At 44.6% G+C, this 21,298-nt stretch overlaps 1 protein-coding gene across 19 annotated transcripts in view; it reads left to right on the forward strand.

The window, feature by feature from the left end:
• LOC1277113 (collagen alpha-1(XVIII) chain) overlaps positions 1–21,298 on the forward strand; it is a 195,670-nt gene that overhangs the window by 128,407 nt on the left and 45,965 nt on the right. For 7 of the 19 annotated variants that reach the window (XM_061663395.1, XM_061663400.1, XM_061663403.1 and 4 more), the window contains 7 exons: positions 3,232–3,297; positions 15,516–15,749; positions 15,908–15,922; positions 17,046–17,207; positions 17,292–17,483; positions 17,774–17,803; positions 20,606–20,770. In XM_061663395.1, coding sequence (XP_061519379.1) covers positions 3,232–3,297; positions 15,516–15,749; positions 15,908–15,922; positions 17,046–17,207; positions 17,292–17,483; positions 17,774–17,803; positions 20,606–20,770 — 864 coding nt within the window. The remainder of the gene's footprint in view (positions 1–3,231; positions 3,298–15,515; positions 15,750–15,907; positions 15,923–17,045; positions 17,208–17,291; positions 17,484–17,773; positions 17,804–20,605; positions 20,771–21,298) is intronic. The other 12 variants (XM_061663407.1, XM_061663409.1, XM_061663412.1 and 9 more) reach the window with 6 other exon arrangements.

The following is a 21,298-nucleotide window of genomic DNA, read 5'->3' on the forward strand; positions in this document are numbered from 1 at the left end:
TGCGCCACTTCTCACATCTCATATAATTTGCTTTCGCGCGGTGGGAAGAACACTGAAATGAAAGGAATTCGTAAAACGCAAAAACACGACAAACTCACTGCTTTTAACTCGTTCCTTCCTTCCCTTGGGATCCGAAAGTGTTTTTCTTCGCTCGGTAGAAATCCCACGCCACTATGCGAAAAGCCCTCTCGGAAGGAGGTGTTTTTATTCATGAGGCGCAACTTTTCACATGTGCACTCGCTCATTTGTACCGGAATGAAATATATTTCCCACCGACAAACCCCCCTTCCCCCCAACCCTCCCGTCCAGGGACGACGGAAGGGGGAAAATCATTCATCCATTCCATCATCATTTGTATCCGCTTCCCGGTCAGCGCTGTCTTCCGAACCCTTAATGTGTGTCGGGTGATAAACGCCGGATGTGCCGTCTGGTCATATAAACACACACACACAGACACACGTCAGAAGCAAATCTCTTTTGGCACATTTCCGCCTTTTCCGTTTCTCTCCGGTTTTCTGCAGAAGTGTTGAATCGGAAATGTTGTTTGAAATGAAGCTCTACATCGTTCAACCCCTTTTTACGCTTGCCTCTGCTGCCAACTCTCCTGCCAATCTGGCAAGTGGCCGAATGAAGGCACTGATTTTTGCCAACTTTAGCTTCTGCTAGCATTTCCATTGCAAATAAACCTGCCTCTCTGGGTTTCTCGTGCACGAGCTTACTTGTTTCTAACAGTCCACGAACCCGTTGCAGGAAAGGTGAAATTTTTCCATTTGCTTACGAGTCGATTCGGCATGTTTGGTTTCTGCATACGGAATGGAGGTGAAAAAAATGTTGCTCTCAGCTTTATAAAGCCGTGAAGAAATCAACTTTCTTTTGACTATAGTTTCGTATGGTCGTACGGTTATTTTTCCCCATCCTGTACACATTGAACGGCACACTTTGGCAAGTCAAGTTTCATTTGGCAAGCAAGAACGTACGGCGTGTGTGTGATTTAAAGTGGATCGATTTCTGCTTATTGAAATGCAGTCAATTGAAAGGTAGACCACTTTAGAAAAGCGAAACGCTATCCACTGTGTCTTGCAAGGTTTTCTTCTATGTTTAATGTTTCAAAGTACAATTTCAAGCGATTCAGCTTCACGCCAGCTTAGACTGTTAACGCCAGCTTTGACTGTTTTGTTTGAGCAACGTATTTTCTCGGTGTTAATCGATATTAGCCCACAGCATTCTTATTAAGCGCCTGAAAGTATGCAATTTATGACAATGTGTGCTTTTTGAATAATAATTGTCGGAAATGTTTTTTTTTCTGCTGAAAAATGAATACGTTTTTAGTAATAGATTGTGATATTGTTTGAAAACGTTCAACAGTACGGATAATAGCAAACGTTTCATATTATTTTTCTACCAAACTTTCACGTTCACTTTATCAGGGAAAATCAGAAGTAAAACGAGCCTCAAATAAAATTGCCCACAATTAATAACAAAGTACATAATTACATCCATCATGTAAGTACTTCCAAGCAGTAGCAATCCCTAAACGAGCCTTAATAAGGGAAACTTAGTTCAAGAGCTAAACTCGCACAGCACACGAGCCACCACCAATCATTTCCACTCCTTCCCCTTTCACCCGGCTCAATACATTACCGAAGCAGCATATTTCATCTGTGGCAAGTGTGATAAAGTTCTTTCCAATGACCTAGAACCCATTAACCCATGCTACGTGCGCCGGCCACGTCGGTTGTCGATGGCCAGCCACTCACTTTTTGCACTCCATTGCCGGCATCATGAGCGAACCGGGTGGGCGAGGGAAATTGGCCCCCATGACTTGACCACTATTACACCCGGACGGTTGGCTGGCCGTACGGAACATATATTCACCCCCTTCTGCACCGGTTGTTTGCCGTTCCGTCCATCGACTCCGCATCGATTGCTTCACAATTCCATCGCTGTAATATATGGCCGATCCCGTTTCCTCCGCAAGGGACGGTCTGGTGTGCGATTATTCAACCTTGCCTCAATCTTTCTTGAGAAAGTCCACCTTACTCCGGATTTGATCCATACCGTAAGTGTGTGTGTGTGCGTGTGTGCGAGTATGATTCTTTGGAATTTACTCCAGAAAATCATCCCACCGTTCTTTCGTTCTGCCTCGTGCACTGACGGCCACCATCAGCCAGGGGTTTCCGGGTTCCCATGCTCGGAAGACTGCGAACGTATCAATGAAGTGTGTTGCGTTCGATCTACGGTGTACGATGTCGAAATCGTTTCCTGCATCAGCAGTTCTAAAATTGAACGAGCAAAAAGAGCAGAGAAGAGATGAAAAAACACACACACACGGATAAAGACGATGGAAAACACTATCATCTCGGGTGCAACAATTCTCGAAAGCACTTCGAACTGAACACCTTCTTCACCACTGTTGCAATGCATGCGTCGAGAGGTGAGGGAAGGAATTGCTATTCTTTTGAATTTGTAACAGTTTCACACAGAATATGGTCGTCTGCCTTTATACTGTTATGGTCCTGCCATGATTCTATGTTTGATCGCCACAGCAAGCAAGGTTTAGTCGACCGGAAAACGATGACCCAGAGAAGGAAGCACCCCCTCAACCTTACCAGCTCTATTTCGTTCAAGAGTACAACCACCCGGCCACCAGCGTATCGGAGCAATTAATTCGTTTCGATGGAATAAGCTGCTGTAAGCCGTACGCTTAGGCTTACCGGTACCGATCGGAATGATTTTCTAGCCAAATGAGCTAAACGAATCTGCCCACTCCACCCTTCACCGAGCCTTATCGCCTGTATATATCATCTAGCCGATGGGGAAGGGGAGGGTGTGCGTGTGGCTTCGACTCTAATGCCAGTTCGGGCCAATTAGCCTAAAGCCCTTAACATGACATAAAAGCAGCATGCAAACGACAGCGACAGAAAGCGGCAAGAGCTGCATTAATGCGTAAGGAATTATAAAGCCGATTTCAACAGACTTCTTTTAAACCCCAGCCATTCTATGGTTTTATCCATTCTATTGTTTACTATAGCTTCTAATTTTATTCAACATTGTCTCAGTTTTATTTTATTTTTATTCTAATTTCTTATCATTTATTTTCTTCTGTTTAATAATTTATTTATTTATTATTTCTTTTGTTTTTGTTTTCCTATTTTTCCCCATTTCTTTTATTTTCATGAATCTTACGTTTACCACACTGCACAACATAACTGAAACTCGTCGCACTTGAAGATCGACGAAGAGCTCGAGTCAACAGATGAGTTCGGTGACGACTTTAATTCGGAAATGGTGTATGATGTAAGTATCGTGCCATGTTTTGTCAAGGGAGTTTTTGGCAACAGCCCGATTTTCACTACCGCTTCGACATTCGATACTAACTCATCACAAAAATCTGGCGCTACGCTCGTTTGCAACCCACGGGCAGCTGCATAATTGGAAGAGAAGATTCTAAATTGAGTTAAAACTTATTCATAATTCATCTTTTGAATTCACTAAAACTACAAATATAGCGTTTAAGTTGCACTCCATTCGCCTTTGTATTGTAACCCGTTTCTCTCGTTACCAACACAACATTACCTTTCCATTCATCGTTAACTAAACTAGCACCAGCTTATGGATTGTGCCCGATTCCGCGAGCTTACACCGTGCAAAGGTACCAAATCAAAAACGGCATCGTTCTTTTATCTCGGACGCATCATAAATACTGATTAAATTGCACTATCGACAGAATGGATCAAACACATAAATTCAAAAGCGATACGCTTGTTTAATGCTGTCAATAAACCCACTGCCCATAAGCAACCGAAACCATCCCCACAGCCTATCACGTTCAGGCGTGTCAGTGGCAATCGCACACAGCAAAACGAACGGAATTAAGCTACCGACACGCACATCAAACTAAAACCCCCTTTCGGCGTCTCGGTGGCCAATGGCTCAAACAGCACGAATTAAGTTCAGCACACGCAATTCAATGTGTGCGCCAGCTTGGGTCGATTTAATTCGTGTGTTTGTGTGTGTGTGCCGTTGTGTGTTTATTAACTTTATCGATTTAGTTATCATTCAATTGCCTGCACCCTGGCTCTTGTCAATTAATTATTGAGCTCAGTTGATGCTGACCGTACCATTCAATCAAGAGTGATCGAAAGGAGGGGGATCGATACAGTGGAGACACACAAACAAATGCAACAACCGTAACAAGCAGGTTAGAAATGATTTATATCCTACTGATTGTTGCACGACCGACAGCGCAGCATCAACGCAGTATTAAAATCGTTTTTCATTCTCTCTTTTTTTCTCACACACACATCTGATTACAACAGATTAAAAATCATTTCAATTTAAATAATTCCCTATCGCAAATTGAATCGTGCAAAATAAATAGCACGCAGCAATTAGACACCAATCGGCTTTGCGTTGGGTAATTGGTGATCGAACAAACGAATATATTTGTTTTCATACGTTTTCATACACATCTAGCAGGAAACAAGTTTGATTTCATGCGTTAATGAGATGACAATTTGGTACAGAATTATAGCAATCTAATGTAATTTTTCAAATGCATTGATACGTAATCGCCTATGCTTTGTAATAGTAATTGCAACGTAGTTCAACACGATTCAATGTTTTTTTTTTTTGCATCTGAATTGAGCTTTGAAATTGAATTTGTGCTTATTAATTCCTTTTTTACATATGAAATTCAATTTTTTTCAGAGCTTACATTCAAAAACTGGAGGCTTTGGTTTGATGCTTAATTAAAAATCCAAATCAAAAGCTTGCCAACTGCAAAGCGGTGAACTGCTCCATTTTAATTGTATATAATTCAATTTGATGTGACAGTCAGGCATTCCTCCATACCAGCTTGATATTTGTTTATTGGATTGAGAATTTCACTAACTAGTTCTCTTCTCAAACGAGCATTGCTAAGACTAGTTTATACGATATCTCCTGAGTAAGCAAAACAATTTGCTGCTATTTTCATCATGTTGGCAAACTTTTTCATACAACATTGAGAAGTATTTGACATAATGAATAACACAAATAAATATGAGGTAAGCTTTAAAAAATACCGAATGAAACGAAAGAGTTTTACATTTCGAGTTACTTGCTTAGGTTAGTAAGAGCTTCCTTTCCATCACAATGGACCCGAATGAAGATAGTTTTGCTTCACATTCTTCAAAAATTCCCCAGTATTTAACGGAATGCTCCTTTCGGCATGCGATAAGCTCAGCTTACATTTGCCAGACGCAAATACCCTTTAAGAGGAACCCATTCCCTCCAAATGTGTCGGCTTCTAAAAGTGAGCTTTGTCAGATTCAGTTTCCGTTTTCACAAACCCGGCCGCGCTGACCGATTGCGTGCAAAACTGGAGCCAAACGTCGGGGCGACAGCTAACGCAAAAGCGCTGCCTTTGTTCTTTATTTCGATACCCGCATCCAGGGGGCACGAGGCGGGGATCGTTTTTATGCTCGTTCTTCCGTTCATTATTAATACTACCTTCACTTGGGCGGCCATTCCATTGTGCGGACGGCATCTCGGCAACGCTCGTAGTTTGTTTTACTTCGACCGCATCGCGCCACACATTCCGTATATAGTGCTCGGAGACACACTCACGCACAGCCCGGAGAGTTGATTTTGCGGCACCGATACCGACGCGGAGCTGCCCACTTCCGTTCAAACACACACACACACACGCGCACGCATACCGTAGAGAGTGGTTGAGTGGGGTTGGTCACCTCGTTCGTCAAACGGTCAAAGTGGCCAACACCCGGCCCGGTCGACCGGTTTACGTTTGATTGTGCTGCTGCTGTTGCTGCTGCTGCCTTTGCCCGCCAGCCTGCCGGCGAACGGCTAACGGGCGAAGTTAATTAAATTTGTTTAGGACAACCCCGAGCCTGCCCCGGGCGGGAGCACATGGGGGGTTTGCACAAGACCGTCGTTTTATGCTGCCGGGCCCCAAAACTCCGGTCCGGAATCAAGGATTCGGACGGTCGAGCCCATCGGTCATTTTGTTACAAAACAAGAAAAAGAAGGCCGCTTGGTGTTTGGCCCAAAAAGCTCGTCCTCACTTTCTGCAGGGCGCAGCGGGTGCGTCAGTGGAACTTGCCTTGTCCCCTTAGAAAATAAAACCAAACCTTCGTTGAACTGGAGTGGAGTGTAAAAGGAAAAGCAAAACAAAAAAGACCCCTCAAGCATCCGCATCGGAACGTAAATAAGGACGAAAAATTAATAAAATCAGCTTCACCCCTCATCGCCCGCCCAGGAAGAAGGTGGGCCTGTCTTCAACACTTTTTTGTGCTTTTGCTTCCCTGCCCTCCCCGTACACAAATATGCTACACCTATGGTGCGCAGCGAGAAAAACGGAAAATGCTACGCTACGTAGAAAAATACCAAAACACCTCCAGCCTTGACCTCGAGCGGGGCGAGCGAGCGATCCGAGGACATTCCGATCGCGCCGGAGACGAATGATGACAAAGGCAACAATGGCCCAACAGCGGTTCTGCTGACTTTAAGCACCTGTTTACGAACTGACTCCACCGGTTCACGCGATCTTGGAAGGAAGAGAGAGAGAAAACCAGCTCCACCGCTCTTCCGATCCATTTCACCTTTATCACGCCCTTTCCAGAACGTGCCAGTGTGCCGGGGAAAATGACAAAAGAAAGAAGAAAACCCCCACGTGCGGCTACGATTTACACCAACTGCTGTCACACGTCACCTGAACCGGGCGTCACACAAAAAGGCGCGGCCTCGAAAATTGGCTTCGTCCGGTCGAGGCTCACCGGTTGGATTGGAAAGGAATTTTGGGGCGATAATTTGAATGCACGAAGAAGCAGCCCGGCAAGAAAAGGTCACGCAGGTTCTGTTTATCGCACCCTTGTCGGTCATTTTTTTTCTGTGTTTTTGTCTGGTAAGTGTTTCTTTTCGCCTCATAATACGAGGCGTGCTTTTCCTTCGTCGAATGACCGCACGGGAATGATGCGCAGTCATGCAGCACGGGCAGACTGGGAGGACGGGGATAGGTGGACAGGCTGGGCTAGTAATTGCCTGGTGGAAATTACCATTCCTTCGCACGGAACGGGCACCTCCGGCCCTTATAGTCTTCCCGTTTGCGCACGCCTTTTTCTGCGTAACATTCTCCGCACATTCTACCTTTGAATTCAATCAACCTTCCAGGTGAAACATTAAGAAGGATTAAGGACAGAGAGAGAGAGGGACACAATGTGGACAGCAAAAAGGAACGGAGTGGACACAATTCATACGAAAGATTAACGCCCAGATCCGCGTATTTGCGTTTCGTTAAAAAAAGTACCGTACCCGTTCGTCGTGTGGCTCATTAAACGAAGCTTAACGTGTTTGCGCTTTTGCCAGCCGCCAGCCATTAGCGAGTTTTATTGTAGCACTTGGCAGCTTGGCAAAGCGCCCTGTAAATGAGGGCCTTTTTTCCTCCAAATTGGGAAAACGCCTGCAGTGTTTGTGTTTGTGCAATCTCGGCAACAAAACACACGGTACACCAATTTAATAGTGTCCCACACTGCGCTTCCCTGTGCGCAGTTCCAATTATATCCAGGCCAAAAAGGGAAAAGTGACAAATTACAACACCGTGAATGTGCTGCCAAAAATCTGGCACAACAAACAAACCCGTGCCCGGACCAGTTGTGTTGGGGAGAGAGACGGAGGACGGTAGCAGAAAAGCACAAAAAGGCCTTCAGATTATCTCCAATTACCGGCACGGAAATTCCTGTTCCCGTTCTCGCCTCCTTTTTTAGCTTTGTTGGGCGGCTACCACACACAAAACACACACACACGTAGGTGTGGTTGTAGTGAAGGATCATGCGGCCAATATCTCGATTTCCTTCCGTTAAAGCGGAACCGCACGATAAAAACCGGCCCCGGAACCGAGGTCAAAGGGATGGGGTGCGTCCACTTAACTCATCAAACCAGAAATCCCAGACCACTTACCCCTTTTCGGGTTGGCCCTTTTCGATGAGTGTGTGTGTGTGTGCGAAAACCACAAACTATCCCATTGCAGCGAAAACACATACCTCCGAGCCTCATTTCACCTTATCTGCATACAGCCGAGTGTGCACACTCGTAAAATGTTATGTAAAGGTGTAATTAATCCAGCCCACGGTGTTTTTGGCCCGTGATTTTCTCTCTCCCTCTATCGCTCTCCTTTTCCACGTGCTGGTTTTAAAATGTGTACATTCTTCCATCCCTCCCGCTCTTCACTTCAATACAAGTGCGCTCCCACGCTGTATATGTCGAGTAATGAAGATGGGAAAAGAATGTGAATGGTGCTACGTTCTTGATACTCTTGTTACGCGCAAGCACGTGAAGGTTGGGAGGTTTGTTGCTACAAATTTGCCTCAAAATTGTCTTACCATTCTTCATTAGACCGCTTCATTCGCCTGCCCCTGCTCTTGGTGCAGCAAACACGGTTCTAGAGGTCGTTTTTTGTTTCTTTTTGCCCTCACTACCGACATAAAGAAGCTTAGACAGCACCATTTAAGGGATCCAATTTCCTCTCGTACGTGTGGTGGGTGTGCTTTACGCGAAGAAAACTCAAAAATTGCCATCATTCCCACACACACACATGTATACACATCCTTACCGTGTACGGACCGTCGAAAGGTGGCAAGTTCCTACGCTTTTGGGGCCAGAACAACGGTTTTGCTGCACGCAACTCGCTGCTCGATTTACGACTCGGGCAATAAAATTTATAACCCAGTCCTTACCGAGCAAACCAGCAAAGAGATAGAGGGAGAGAGAGAGAGGAAAGGGAGAGACAGCCATTCCATACCTCGTTGTCGATGGGTAGATACACGATGCGGCGCACACACACACACGCAAGCACACACATGTCCGCAACTTAAACGAACCGTCGGCACAACTTCCGGATTCCATCAAACGACAAGCGACGGCGCCGCACTGGAAAAGCGCACCGGAGCGTGATCGCAGGACGTCAGAATTCGCGGAAATTATCAACCGGCTGCTCTTTCTTTCTTTTTTTCATTCTCGTCGGTTTGAATCCTCCTCTATTGTGACACACACACACAAACGCACACACGTGGCACCTGCTTTCACCTGCCGAAACTGACGATAAACGTACTCAACGCGTAAGCTGCGTTGCTGCGGTTCGGGACGTTTGAAACCCGACCCATCGTATCATTGTCAGGTTCGTGCGGCCCCGTGCGCTGCAAATGTGTAGATAGGCATGAAAAGTGTGCCTGAATTAAATTTCTTACCTTTTGATACACACTCAACCACACACACACGCGCACGTGCGCGCACAGAGCAAATCGGATGGATGAAAAGTGCTCCCATGGGAGGCGGGCAAACTGGAAGCCGATGCCTTCAAATGCTATCCAACCGACCGTCCGTTGGACGTGTATCAAATATGCGGGCTGTATACCGCCTACCCCTTTGGAATGTGTGTGTGTGTGTGTGTATGACGGATAAGCTTTAGGGGTGCTTTTGCCCCACCCCTTGCCCAAAAACAAGGAAACCTCCCTTAGAAGCTGTGAAGAAGCCATAACACACGAAGCAGCCGTTCTATTTCGCTTGCTCCGAAAACGTTCGCTCGCACATACGAAGCTGTGGATAGGCCGGATAGGTTGTGGAGCAAGTCGATACGCGCTGTCAGCTATTTGTGGCTGACTGACATGACTGACAGGTGCGCTTCAGAAACCTGTGACGTAACCGATACGCGCGCACCCGCGCTAAGGTTGCCCGCAGCAACGGCACGACAACTAGTCGTCACCGCCGTCTCGCTTGACATTTGAGGTTTGCGGGGAAGGGTTTTGATTGCAAAAATCAACCCCTTTTCACTCTCCCTCCCTCCCTCTCCATATCTCTTTGTCTCTGCTGTTGTGATAACGATTTGCGTTGAAACGCACGCACGGCTCGCATCGTATCGGAAAAGGATGGGAATCGGTGCGGGGTTTTGGAGGGCCAATTTTCGGCAAATTTCATTACATTCCTTCACCCAATGATGCGTGCGGTCAAATGACTATCGGTACCGAGCGAGTTACTACGCCAACTACCGGCACCAGCAAAAGGTGCTTTCCTCAACCTCACCAAACCACGCCACGCACACACACACACATATACTGTGAAACTTCTACTTGAGCAAATGCTTGGAATTTGTTGCTCATGCTTTGATGTGCCGTCGTGACTCGGCTCGATAATAGGCGGTAAATAGGATCACGGGCACAAAGAAATGCCCTGACAGGGGTGGGGAAAGATTTGAAGTGGAACAGGTTGCACGGTTGAACAAAGCCTACTGCCGCGGAAGCTCGTTGGACCCCCTTTCTGCTCGTTGATGGGCAAAGCATTACACTAAAAGCTTGTCAAACGAACCATATCGTGTAAGTGAAGGTTGGTACAAGCCATCATCTTTGCGAACAGCACGAGCTAAAGTTCATCCTTTGGTGTTCTGACTTTAAGAAACTGTTCGTAACCCTCTTTTGTTCATTAGTGGGTATTGTCTGACTAATAGTGCTAAATACAGTGACGCGTGAATTGATAGCACAGCTGCACTGGATTAGTATTTAATTATAAATAATGATTTATATGATTTATGAAGCGTTTATAAATACATTATAATACATTCCAAAGCGTTTTTAAAGCATTTTTTTACATTTATTTCCTTTCGTCTCTTGTTTTGTGAATTTTATGGCATTCTTATCAACTAACACATACCTTTTTATGTATATAAATTGCGAACACTTCTTCAATATTACGTTCAAATACAGCTTGGTAGTTAGGTTAAGCTAGAGATAATTGTTGGAAATAAATCACTTTGCATTTGTACATAGAACAAGCAAATTCATCTTTCCGATGAGGTATCGTTGGTCATGAAAACTTAATCATGATCTCCGGCTCAGTACATTAGTTTGTGTAATCATAGGTTAAATATCAATTGTTGATTTCTCTATCACTTGTTGACAAATAAACAATTATTTATTTATTTATTATTTATTTCATAACATGACAAATGACTTTTAGACAGAGAACAAACAGCAGAAAATGGAAATGTAAAATCAAAATTAACTGTATTCGATGCACTGTACCATCAACTCCGTGAGTCACTTTAATTTTAAATTGAATCCGTGTCTATTCACTTGTTGAGTGCTATAGACAATGTCATTGAATAATATTTCAACAGAGCGCAAGCATTAATAACGCTCACTGGGAGAATGTATTAAGCACAAGTAACATGTGCAAGCATATTCGACTGCGCACTTTGGATCACCCTAAGTTATATTGCGAGCCTGTTTTTTTTTTAAATATGCTCTCATTTCTTAACCTAGTGCCTACGAACCAACGAACGTAAGTGGCTGCAATATCAATGCCCCACAGCGCATTGCGCGCCATACAGACGGAACGACGCCAGCCACCATTACATACGGTGCACTACATTTTCTACCGCACTTGAAGTTCACCTTACCGCGGCGCCCCTTTTCCGCACCATTTAGCAGAGAGATTACTAAGAATAGGTGACGCAAAGAAATATGACAGCTCGACTCGAGAGCATCATCTTCCGGAAGGTTCTCCGTCGCACAAGGGAGCAGGTGAACTAGCTAACTCGTCCGCCGTCTGCTGGAAGCAAGACGCATAGAACACTGCCTCGCCTGTGTGCGAGTGCACCTCCACCACCTTGTGCCCGGTTTGCGGTCTGAAAGAATGTTCCTTAAGCCACACTCCGCCGGGACCCACAGTCGCAATCCATACGCGCGACGCGATAAATGGACGTGGTCGGAAGTTGTACTTCATACATTAAATAAGTTGTATGTCCCTTGGTTATCCTTCGTCTGGAGACCGAGTGTGAAAGGAGCGACACACAAAAAACAGTATTAATCCGCCTTTCCCACCAACCCAGCGAGGACATACATATAAAAGCAAATCTTCTTCATAAGAAAAATACGTTGCGGTTTGCTTGCGTGCACACCACAACCAAGCACACACACATATATAGAACTTTGTGAAGGTTCTTCTCGCAATGAAGATGAAGCCCATCCAGTTGCACTACATATTACACCCAAGATACCCGGGAAGCGCTTGCTCCAACCCAAAAGGTGGTTAAAGGGAAAGAAATTAAATTAACAACTTTATAGTCCCACGCGGCGGGTGAGGTTTAATTAACTTATTTCAACACACTTACGAGGCTTTTCCGCCCGGTAGAAGGAACCCTGTTCCCGGGCCAGATGGTGGCCGGCTAAACGACGTTAGCATAAGTGTTGACAAGTGTTTGGGACGGGCCGGACGACGGCACAGCGTTCCGTTTTTCGGCACACCCAATTCTTGGAAGGGTTGTGGTCTTTTGCGCACTTTCGCGCAGCAAACCCAAAGGGTGGTCGATCACGTTTTTGCCCCCTCCGCTTGCCGCATGGCTAAACTAGCGGGGAGCAAAACTGTGCGCGTCTCTACGGGATGCCAAAATCAACGGTGCGCTGTCCCGAGCGTTGAATACAATGTGGGAAAGTAGCATTATTACTTCCACCAATAAATGCACAATATCCGTACTCATCTGCTCTGCCTCTGCCCGCGGACAACAGATTGGTTCCAGCTCCCACCTAGCCGACGGTTCCGCATGGCTTGGGACTCCAAAATCAACCAATATCAGGCTCAAGTTTTCCGAGTATTATTCCTTTGAGGACGCGTCGCTTCGCATGACAACTTTCGCTTCAGACAGCTCTATCTTTTTTCGCTCTTTCTCTCCTCCGTTTCATCTTCTGAAGACGAACTTTTAATTATTCTTTGACAAATATTTAACCGGCTTCCTGATTTTGCCCCGACCGGTGAAAGTTGCACGCCCCGAAACACCGACGAACGGCAAGATTAAAACTGAACGGACGAACGATCACAGGCCATCTTTGCCAAAGATTGTCTCTGGTTTGGCTTCGCTTTGTGCGGGGGGGGTGGGGGGGGAAACAGCTTTCCAACATCGGAACGTCCATCAAACAGCAATATTTCCTCCTTCATTGCGCATCGCGTCCAATGGAGACATTTTCAGTGCACTCATCCAGCGGGAAAACTAGCCGGAGGTGGTACGCTATTTCAAATTTGTACGATTCTCGTGCACTAGCTCCGAACCTTCGGCGACAATTCCAACTATTGTCCCACCAAACTCTCTGGCCCACACTCTGTTCGTTGTTGCAGAGATTTTTAATTTGTTTTCTTGGGAGAATCTTGCTTTCTTCCAATTGTACGCGTTTTGCGATGCGCCTTGATGAAAATGGTGGCCAGGAGACAATTTCTTAATGTTTTAGCCTTGCTCGCCAACTGCACCCACTGGTACTGCGGGTCTTTAAAACTGTATAATCCATTGGATTATGAAATAGGAAAAGGAAATGGGTGGAACAGAACAAAAAACGGCATTAACAAAAACAAGGGAAAGCCGTTCCCGAACAATGTACTCGCCGGCAAAATGGACGTATTTTCTTCTGGTTGGACACTTTTATTTTATGTTTTTTTTTTTTGTACAATTTGGGACTTTTGCAGCATTCCTGGGCTTTTTTTTATATCCAATTGCAGGGATATAGCTGCAATAGAAATGAAACTAGTTTTGGAACATAATGGTGCACAACATTGCCGTGCAGGATTCAATTTGAACCAATTGCATAGAGTGCATCGAGAAAGAGAAAGAGAAAAAGAAACTTTTAAAACGGAAAAGCAAAAATCCCTACCAAATACTAGCCAAATATAACTCCCCATTCGTTGCCATTTTAAAACTGCAAAAAATGGTGGAAAATTTTAAATGTTGCCGTTCGGTCCCTTCTTCGATTTGCTGTGGTTTTTTCGCAAACGCCATTTAAATTTATTGAAGCGTTAATGTTTTTTCACCCCCAATATTCCTTTATGTGTGACACGGTTACAACAAGAATTTCCTGGTACGAGTAAGCTTTTCCGTCGTATTTCGGTTCCGTTTTTAGCGTTCGCAAGCTAAAAATTTACTTTCTTCTCGCATTGTGAGGGTTCTTTGTTTCACGCTTCCCCTTTATTGTGTAGTCGAAAAAATTGTTAAGCTTATAGCAGCAGCTTATGCGATGAGAGCTTAACGCTCTTAAGACAATTTTAAGCCGGGGCGTACAATCCTTGCTCACCGTTACCTTTTTTGTTGTTATTCTGGTAGAAACAAGGAGCGCAAGGATTTGGTTGGCTTCTCGCTTACTACTTCCCAGAAGGACAGGCGTTGCGCAATGAAATTGGCGAAGCAATTTTACGGAAAGATTATGAAAATCGCCCAGCTTGGTAACCTACAAAAAGAGCCCATTTCTATTTCCAATTCGTTTTCAACGAAAATCAAATATTCCCTTTGGAAGCATTTATTCCAAACCCATCTAAAACGTCAGTATCATAAACATTACCACATCATCAAATGTGGGGAGAGCAGTAATAGTGATTGATCCCGTCAAATAGCTAACCCAACATTTTACCGCTTTCGTGCCCATGCCCATTCCTTACAATCAATACAACCCTCACATGCGCAATTGAAACATAATCATCATCATCATCCCTTCGAATTGAGGTACTAAAATGAATAAAATTGTAATTTTCTCTTTGCTCTCACAAACCTTTTGCGCTCGACCTTTGCCAATCAGCCGCCGAAAACCCTTCGAATCACACAACATTACCATCCCTCCCTCCCAAAACCCCCCTTTCAAACAGCATCATAGAAGTCGCGTCGGCGATGAAATCGTTTTCATTAGCAGCAGCCACCTCCCGCACCGATGGGGAGCGCTAGCAAACGTCGAGCGAATGAGGATCAAACGGCAAACCAATCAGCCAAAAATGATGAACTAATCAGCATAAATTAGGCGGAACTTGCCTTAGGCGGCCGCTGAAGCCTCCCGGGGTACGTCGCTTGCTTCCGGAAAATCGAACTCCGAACCGAAATCGTTCAATACACTTACACAAATAACAAAACATCGCAGTAATTTCTTCGTGCCGATGGCTTTCCGGCCGGGTGGAATCATCCATCCTTCATCGTACTCTTTTTTTTCTGGCCAAAAGCAATTATCGAGCGGATTTCATTTCGGCCTGTCCTTCTCACTGCGCTAATTCGCGAAGCAGGCTTGTTCGCTTTCATCAACCTTCCCAACCCCCACCCGCGGACGGTGGGTGAAAAACTTCCATCCTTTGCGGAACGATTAATATCATCGGAGGCTCCTAATTACGCTAATCCCACCGCTCATCGGTCCAATCGAGCGTAACTGTTTCGAGTGAGCCTCTTCTCTTTCCTGCTTGTACGGGGGACGTTGGGGCTTATCAACCGAAACAATTCAATGCGTTTTTTTCTTTCGTCAATGCTTTCATTTTCTTCTTAAACTGCTTTGATTAAAATCAGTGTGCCATTTATCCTTGCTGCCGTTTGCCGTCTGTCTACACAAACAAGTGCCGGATTGGGGGATTTTGATTGAGAAAATTAAATACCCCCCATGTCGATTTTTCGTGCCACCGTCATTTTACCTCGTTTTAATGCTCAACTATTTTCTCTCTCTCTTTTCCCTTTACAGCAAAGTGGTGATGACGATGGATTCAATGAGCCACCGATGATATCGCCACCGCCGCCCGAGTACGGCTACCGGTTGAAGGGCGACAAGGGAGAACGGGGCACCAAGGGGGAGAGCATACGGGGGCCACCGGGCCCACCGGGACCGCAGGGACCGCCGGGTCCACCGGGACCGCCGGGTGTAGCGGGCCCGAAGGGTGGCGGCGCATTCGATGGTGATGGATCTGGCGATGAGCTGGTAAGATACCGTTTTCGGGCTAACTGGATTTGTTGAGCCAATTTAAATGGAACTTGTTTGACTGTTCACTAATCGCATGTATTGTCCAACTGTTGTCGCTTTTCGTTTACCATGCTAACATGAATTATGCCGCGTATACCACGTGTATATGTGTACAGAAACGATTATCACAGGTAAGGTTTCATTGGGTTTTTTAACGCATAAAAATAATTGCCAGGGGATGAAAAAGCTTTAAGGCTGTCGCTGCGCTTTCTCTGAAACGATGAGATTAATTCCCCATCCCCCAATGCTTTGTAAAATATTCAAAAGTAACAGTTAAGCAGTAGAAACAATAACAAAAAGCCAATATTTAAGGCATAGCATAGCAAGATATACATGCATAACAATTCTTAAATTGCTATTGTTTCGATGTTGGTATTATTAATGAATAGGTAATTATTTAATTTAATGCTTAGGTTTTAAATACTTACCAATAATTTATCATAATAATTAAATAGTTTAGATGAAAAACTCTTACCATTGTAATGTAATTGTAAGAAGTGGCGTAATTTAAAATCATGATAATTTAATAAAAATAATAATTTGCCATTAAACACCTTTGAAAAATTTCACGTCAAGTATTAGGCGCCTCCATCACCAATTCAATTTCTACCTTGCACGTATCGTATTTAATCGAGTCCTTGTTAGGAGAGTGGTAAATTGAGTGCATTGAAGTATAATATATTTTTGTATGAAAACAATAGCCCATTATAATCGTCTTATATTTATGATTTTTTCTATCATCTGAGATGATTATGGTTGAATTCACCCTCTTTCACCCTCTTTCTCTATCTCTCTTTAATAAATTGTTTAATCATTAACAATTCCAGCCAACTTTAGAGTCATTTTACTTTCCTCTCTAGCTTGTAGAGCATTCTTTTTCATCGGTATATAACCCTTAATACTAAGAAGCCTATCTACAAATAAGCTGTTATAATCTTAATTACCGGTGGAGTCGCCTGGTGTTTCACGTAATTTCTGTGGGCAATTATTTGCTAATAATATGAAGCTGGGATAGAAGGAAAAGATTGGTCTAAACATAGATGGTTTACAGTTTAATGTTATTCAAATGCATCTAACCACTTCTAGATATGTCATCTAAGCTGGTGATGATTATCAAGCTATTATCCATTTAAGCCAACTACTCACAAAAGCCGTATTAAAGCTTTTACATCGAAATGGATGTGTTTCCACCGAGCGTACGTGTCACTTCTAAAGCATTTCTTTACTTTTCACTCTTCTCCCTTCTCACATCAGCTCTACGACACACTGCCAAACAGAAAGCACGGAGGGCAATGCTTCTGCAACGCATCCCTCATCATCGAGGAGCTGAAAATGGACAGCAAACTGCGCGAGTATCTTCGCGGCCCACAGGGCATGCCCGGCAAGGAGGGCAAGACGGGTTCTCCCGGTCTGACGGTAAGCACCCCATTCACCCCATCATTCTACTCGTTGTTTGTTAGCGGGGATTTTAATGCGCTGCCTATTTTTCCTTCTCGACAGGGCGTCACTGGTCCGCAAGGCGAACGTGGTGCTTCCGGCCCGAAGGGCGACAAGGGAGACCGCGGTGACCAGGGCGCGGCCGGACCGGAGGGCCTCCACGGAAGCAAGGGGGAACCGGGGCTGGATGGGGCACCCGGTGTACAGGGCCCACCCGGCCCACCGGGACCTCCGGGGCTTCCCGAGAACTATGATGTAAGTAATCAACCGTGGCTTACCGCCGCACAAACTAACATGCGCTTGCAACTTGTGCCCGTGCTTTGTGTGCGTGTGGTGCCCGTGCACCACACACACAAAGCACACGATTAAAAAACCGCTAACCTAGCCGCTAATCCAGCAGCATCTTGCCTTACAGCCCCATCACTAACGCACGAGTTATTTCTATCTCTTTCTCTATCCGTTCTCTATATCTCTCTGTCTCATGTCTCTGTCTCATAACCATAACCGTTTTTTATCCCAACTTTAACTAACCGATTTTTTTCTAGACTAATTGGAATCCGTCGCGGATGTTCAAGGTATAACACGAGTAAAAGGAGGGAAACATGGTGTGGGCTTAGCGGGAGCGGAGTTGTAGTGTATGCGTGCCATTCTTTTCCATTGTGTTTTTATTTTCCATCCATCCATCCGTATTGTTTTCCCAACACGCCCTCCCTGGGTGTGCGTGTGTTTATTGTGGTAAACCCGGTTTAAATCTCCGGGTATAATTAAATTTACTCTCCGTGTCGCCGAGAATAACCCAACCGGCGACACGGTATGCGTGTGTGTGTCTGTGTCTGTGTGTCGCCAGCCCGGAAAGTTTTCCAACCTGAACCGAGAAGAAACAACAAAGGACTCGATTGTCTCCAGTGCACTGTGACAAGTGGACTAATTCCCGGACCAAAGAAAGAAAAGAGGGCTCCCGTGCTCAGAAACCGGAAGACTAACTTTCCCATCCGAAAGCGGGACCGGACCACCACCGGGTTGAATCTCGATAAACTTTTACCCTTTTGGCCGGTTGCAAAATTTGCGACTGAATGGAAACTTTCACACCGCTCTGTGTGTGTGTGTGTGTGTGTGGGTAGAGTGAATGCATCGGATGCTTCTTATTGCTCGATAAAATTTAATTTGTGGTAAAAGGACCATAATGCGGGCACTTAAAATGGTGTGCGCAGGCGGCGGGTATGCTGTTGCTCAGCGGGGAAAATGTTCCGTGTTCAAAATGCTGCTAGTTTTCGATGTAATTAAAAAAACAAAGCCCGATGTGATCGGGTAAAAGGAACTTTCACCGGTGCATCAAACAATTTACAGCAGTGCGCTTAACAGGACTTATTGCTAATCGACGAGGCGTACCACGTCATCTCTAGTACCGCTGGAAACCGTTAAACATAACGAAACTGAAGTATGAGCGCAGAAGAATCTCTTCAAAAACTGCAACTGCGAAATTGGTTGCTACTGAGCGGACTGAAAACAGAGAAAAAGCAGCGTGAACATGACAAATCTAGCTTTATTCAATTTGCACCTTGTTTTTGTTTATACAACTCGCCTGCCGTTTTTTGCAAGCAGGAGTTCCCCTCCCCATTTGACAGCCTTCAGGGCACAAAAGTCACCACTGCAAACTGGTGTGCAAGATGTGTTGTGTAATCCAAAGGAGCCGTAGCAAAAGACAAACGTTAGCGCACAAATCCTCTTCAGAGCCGCAGAGCCGGTCGGTCGTCTTCATACAGTGCAATCAAAACGTTCCAACGTGTGTGAGTGTGTGTATTTGTGACATGTAACTGGTGGCACCTCTCTACATGTTCCTTCACGTTGTTCTGCTGCACCCCTACCGATAAAATATTATTTATGAAACGAACAGAGATATATATTGCCGGTGGTGTGAAGCTGGTGAATTGTGTGCAGTCGGACCAAATGGCATTTTGCTCTGGGATACGTGGTGCGTGACTACGGCGTCACAGTAAGCACAGACACTGCGGGCCAATATTGCTGCTGTTCCAGCGCACTGTCACACCTGACGGTAGCTGCACGGTGTAGTGGAAAATCTTTTATTGTTCCAAGCAAAAGAAATGGAAGTGGAAAAGAAGTTCGTTCGTGTTTCTTTCATTGCTACGAGGGATTATCTTAATTTTTTTTTGCCATCGATTTCGTCGTGCACATTGTGGTGATTGTAGTTGAAAGCTGCTCGAGACGAAGACCTTGTGTTTAAAGTGTTACCAGTTAACGTGTTGTGTTCTATTTTTATCAGTGATAGTATAAAATTGATTTCTTTTAAAATTGTACAGTATGTGTGCAAGTTTTTGCCAATTTCAACCCATTTGTTTTTATGTCATAATGGATATGTTGCATTTTTTGTTGCATTACAAAATGGTGGAATAATCAAAGATCAAAATCTATATCTCACAATAGTTACATTTACATAAAATCGACAAAAAATTACCACAAATCTACAGTTTAAAACGTTTGCTTGAACCTGCAAGACCTTTCCCAACTGCAAGAACAATCAACAAATTATAAAGACACGTAAACGATAGAAAGGAACTTTTCCGGGCTCTTATTTTTCGCTTCACCACAATCGCGACGAAAAGGGCATTCGCTTAACCTTTCCAAATTGAATCGTTTAAAGCATGCGAAAACCACTTCCTACATCCTGCGCACTCCAATTGCACAAACTCCGGGTGCGGAAACAAAACGAGATAGAAACGTGACAGTGTGCAAATGACGATCGTCGTGAAAGAGGAAACTTTGTTCCAGTGCGTTTTTTTTCCCCCCAGTGCCATTTCGTTTTGTTTCATATTTCATTGTTATCCGTCGCGGGGTTTGCAAAGCGTTACAAATAAGATGAATCCGTTTTTCGTTCGCGTTTCACGGGCACCACCCTGGCATCAGTGGGACATTTCACTTCCACGGTAGTGCCATAGCAACGTGTAGAAAAGTTTTACCTTCATTTAGGTGTTTGTCAACTGCGGAAACCTTTGCTGGTTGAAAATGTGTGTGTGTGTTTTTAGTTGTTTCAATTGCTATTCTCTTTTTGTTTTACTACGAAACCAAGGGGAATGGAGAAACCCATTCAAAAAACTCGATTTTCTTGTACTTGTGTTTTATTTTCTTTAACAATGTCAGTAAAAACTTCATCTCGAAATCGCTTGAACTGAAAACAAAACCAAAGCAACGACAAAAAAAATACAATACTCAACACACAGCCACGTTTTCTGTCAATAGTTCGCGCTGATTCTAACCGGTACGCAAATGTTTTTCTCTCTCTTTCTCTTTGCTCTTTCTGCTCGTACGGTTCTGTCCCATTCCCATTTCCCATTTCCCCTTTTGATCCTCGCCAACTGCAGGAATCCATGCTGGGCGCACCGATCCAGGGAATGCGCGGTGGATCGCCCGGGCTGAAGGGTGAACCGGGCGAGAAGGGCGAGATCGGATTCCCGGGCGAAAAGGGCGAACACGGCACCAAAGGTGACCGGGGTGATCCGGGTCTGACAGGTGCCAAAGGTGAACGGGTACGGTATAAAGAGTGGCATTTGCGAGTAGCGGGGTATAATGCCCACAAAAATCTCACACAAAAAGCTGCATTGTTTTGTCCGAGCTAGTTTTTAACCTCTTCCGTTTCGCTTAGTAGACTTTGGAGAGCTTTTTTTTTCGCCCGTTTTTTATCAAAACTTTTTATTTCTGCTTGATTAAAAGATTGATTTCATTTGTCTCCTGCTGTGTTTGTTAGTGGTAATTAGTTCTGATGAATATTGATTCTTTTTGCTGCGCCCTCCACATGACTGTGTTTTACTGTTTTGCATACACCCCTTTTATATTCACCTTGTTTTCGGATTTCCCATCTTATTCCCTTGCTATTTCCTATGCGATTCCTACTGAAATACTCAGCCCGTGTGGCATAATGTTACGGAAATTTCTTGCTTAGGGTTCATCTTTCAGTTTGTTTTTGCCCTTCCAAACCGGAAATGTGAGGCAACGCAATGTTTTGCTCTTGCTCTTTCACTGTATTTCACACTAAAATGACACGGGAGGAACTTAAT

The sequence above is a fragment of the Anopheles gambiae genome, chromosome 2 (assembly GCF_943734735.2).
Source record: "Anopheles gambiae chromosome 2, idAnoGambNW_F1_1, whole genome shotgun sequence".
Classification (NCBI taxonomy): Eukaryota; Metazoa; Arthropoda; class Insecta; order Diptera; family Culicidae; genus Anopheles; species Anopheles gambiae.